The sequence below is a fragment of the Polistes canadensis genome, unplaced genomic scaffold (assembly GCF_001313835.1).
Source record: "Polistes canadensis isolate GaletaPanama2010 unplaced genomic scaffold, ASM131383v1 scaffold_491, whole genome shotgun sequence".
NCBI classification, from domain to species: Eukaryota; Metazoa; Arthropoda; class Insecta; order Hymenoptera; family Vespidae; genus Polistes; species Polistes canadensis.
Window position 1 is genome coordinate 22771 of NW_014570038.1, and position 3399 is coordinate 26169.

At 26.7% G+C, this 3399-nt stretch overlaps 1 protein-coding gene across 1 annotated transcript in view; it reads left to right on the top strand.

Annotated features, from left to right (window-relative positions):
* The first annotated feature begins 1524 nt into the window (after positions 1–1524).
* The window catches only part of LOC106792600 (proton-coupled amino acid transporter 1-like), a 3286-nt gene continuing 1411 nt past the window's right edge, over positions 1525–3399 (top strand). Inside the window, exons 1-2 of the mRNA XM_014759071.1 lie at positions 1525–1686; positions 1930–2038. Coding sequence (XP_014614557.1) covers positions 1561–1686; positions 1930–2038 — 235 coding nt within the window. The 5' untranslated portion in view covers positions 1525–1560. The remainder of the gene's footprint in view (positions 1687–1929; positions 2039–3399) is intronic.

Here is a 3399-nt window from a genome sequence, read left to right on the forward strand (position 1 = left end):
AAAAAAAAAAAGAAAAGAAAAGAAAAAAAGAAAAAAAAAGCGAATTTACTTCCTCGACTATATTTGTTTTTTGCTACTTGAATAAAAACGATGGATAAAATTATCGTTAATTAATCGTATTTAAAGAATTTTAATAAACTTACGGCGTAACACTTTTGATGGTGTGTGGTGTCCAAATTAAATAAAATTAATTATTAAAGAATAAAAAGAACAATGAAAAGCTTACACACACGTACATATACAGATATTTCAACGTTTAAAACATAAAAAAAAACAGCACCCACGTTGCCTAATGGTGACTAATATTTTTTATACATTTCCAATCTATTAACTGTGCATTTCGCGATTTTTAATACGAAAATTATAAAAATAAAGATAACGATACAAGAACAATGACACATTTAACAACAACAACAACAACAACAAAAAGCAACAGCCTGCAACGATACATATTTTTCTGTTTAATTTATTTTTCTATTATAATCGGATATTATAATCATTATGATTTATTATTTTTATATTATCTGAATTTCATTGCAGCTTCCTCATATCGATCATTGTATTATAAATCATATAGATTAGTATGCTTACAACTGTCATTGTTGGTTTTAATCATCAACATTATTAATATTAATATTGTTTTTTTTTTATCATACAAACACATACACAAATATATATATATGTAGCACAACACAAGTGCGATAATGTGATGCAATTATTAATAAAAATGAAGAATCTTGGAAAAACATGGAAAGAAAAAAGAAGAAGAAGAAAAAAAGGAATATGTAAATTTAAAAAAAAAAAAAAAAAAAAACACTTGAACGTAGTGAGAAGAAAAAAAGGCTTGCGTACGTGGTATAAATTTACATATTTACATTTAACTGTAAGTATTTTATATACAATAATTACACTTGAATTACATGGGTTTCTTTGAAATAGAAAAACCGTTCTTGTGATACGTCAAAAATATTTTAAATCATTGGTAATTATCGCGTACCATATAATTAAAAAAAAAAGAAAAAAAAAAATAAATAAAAAAGAAAGAAAGAACAAGATATCTCGACGACAATTAATTTCTAGATTGAAAAGACTACGATCATCTTAGGGATTAACGACGTCATAGAAGAAGAATTTTGCTTTACGCAAGAAATACATGATTGCGATCCGATCGATATAAAAGAAAAAAAAAAGAAAAAAAAAAAAACGAGAGGAACAACAGATAGATAGATAGATAATGNTTTTATATTGTCATTTTATTTTTCCTAATTTAATATTTAATTTCTAAAATATATTCTATATATATTTTCTTTTGTTTTCTTCTAAGATTTTTATATATACCCATATATACCACGAGATTTTTCAATTAAACGGATTATATTTATTGGATTATTAATAAGAAGATTGCATAAAATTTTATATTGTCATTTTATTTTTCCTAATTTAATATTTAATTTCTAAAATATATTCTATATATATTTTCTTTTGTTTTCTTCTAAGATTTTTATAGTGTCGTCTATATTTATACAATTTTTCAGGGACTTTAGCGTTTTTATCCATATAATGAAAGCAGCCACGGCCACCGGTATTCTCTTTCTACCTAATGCTTTTCGTAGAACTGGCTACGTGATGTCCATCATTTGTGGTCTTCTTATTGGTTTGATTTACACGCACAATTCGGTCGTTCTGGTACGTGCCTTGCCCGTTATGAATAAGTACGATCAATTATAAAGTTCATTCAATTCTTCCACGTGTGTCGGTATAATTACTTTTCTATTTTTTTTTTTTTTTATTCATACTTCTATTCTTATTCTTGTTTTCATATTTTCATCAATTAAATTGATTATGTTATTTGTTTATTTTTATCCTGACGAAAACCAATTAAACTAACATTTAAAATTTTTCTGTTTTTCTTGTATAATTCATTCACAGGTGCAGTGCGCCCAAGAACTTTGCCGACGTCATCGTTTACCCAAGTTGGATTTTGCTGAAACCGTAGAGGTCTCATTTCTTATGGGTCCCGAGAGAACGCGTAGGCATGGTAAAACCTTCGCTGTGTTCACGAACGTTGTCGTCTGTTTCGTACAGTATAAAACAGTCGTGATATACATACTTTACCTTGCCAGTTCCTTTCAACAGGTGACATACACATAAATACATATATACATACACAAGTATACGTATTTATATGCAGGGTGACTCATTTCAAAATGAATAAGAAGAGAAATGAAATTGAAAAGAAATGCATAATCAATTTTTCAATTAACAATTAATACGAAATACACGTAATAAGTTACCCTGCATTTAAACTCGATCATCCAATGATTTTTTACCTTTAAACAGGTGATACATATATGCACTTAAAAAAACACACACTTATGCAATACGATTTATTTTAATATCTCAGTCGACAAAATTTATTTAAAACAACTAAAAAATACTCCAAACTCAAGAATATTTATATATGTTAAATGTCACCCAGTATATATATATATATAAATTTATTCTTATGACGAGCTATAAATTACAATCTTATGATCCTTATTAGGTAACGTGATGTAACCTCCAGATGATTTGTAAATATTTTTAACGAGAAAGTACATTTTTGTGTTTTGTTATCTTATTGCAAGCATAGAAAGTATCGATTGTAACTTTGATAACAAATATCTCATTTGTATTACTTTGATTAACCTTCATTTTTTATCTTTTATATATATATAGACAAAAAAATAAAAATAAAAATAAAAATTAAAGAAAAATCTTAGAAGCAGAATATAGAAGTATTATAAATGTCATAGCTTAGAAAATTCGTGTTAATTAGTATTTAGAATATACGTATACGCGTAAGTAAAACATAAAAATATAATTAATGACACATATCGTTAAAAACGTTGTTGAACGTGAATTGAACGTTTCTTATCGTCCTCGGTAAGATTATTGAGAGTCTACCGAGAAAACTTCCGGATAATATTGTCTGAAGGTTGATATTGCAGTATATATTAAACAAGAACCTTCGAACGTTGTGTCATGTTTTTTTTATTTCAAGGAATTATACTACGATGACCAAGAAGATTTGAGGATTTATTTCTAACAAAAGAGAAAGAGAGAGAAAGAGAGAGAGAGAGAGAGAGAGAGAGAGAGATTATCTTAATCTTTATTTTGCATTTTTAGTCGATGAGCATAATAATGAAAATGAACGAGAACGTTGAAGAAATTGATAGATCATCATTATCAGAACATGAACGAGATTATGATCCTTTTATTAATCGACCGGATGGACCTAAAACCTCGTAGGATTATTTGCCTTTTAACTTTATATTTTTTTTATTATTATTATTATTAGATATACATTGACGTTTAATGTAAATTGATAATAATCTGTAATTACATTTATCTATTTTA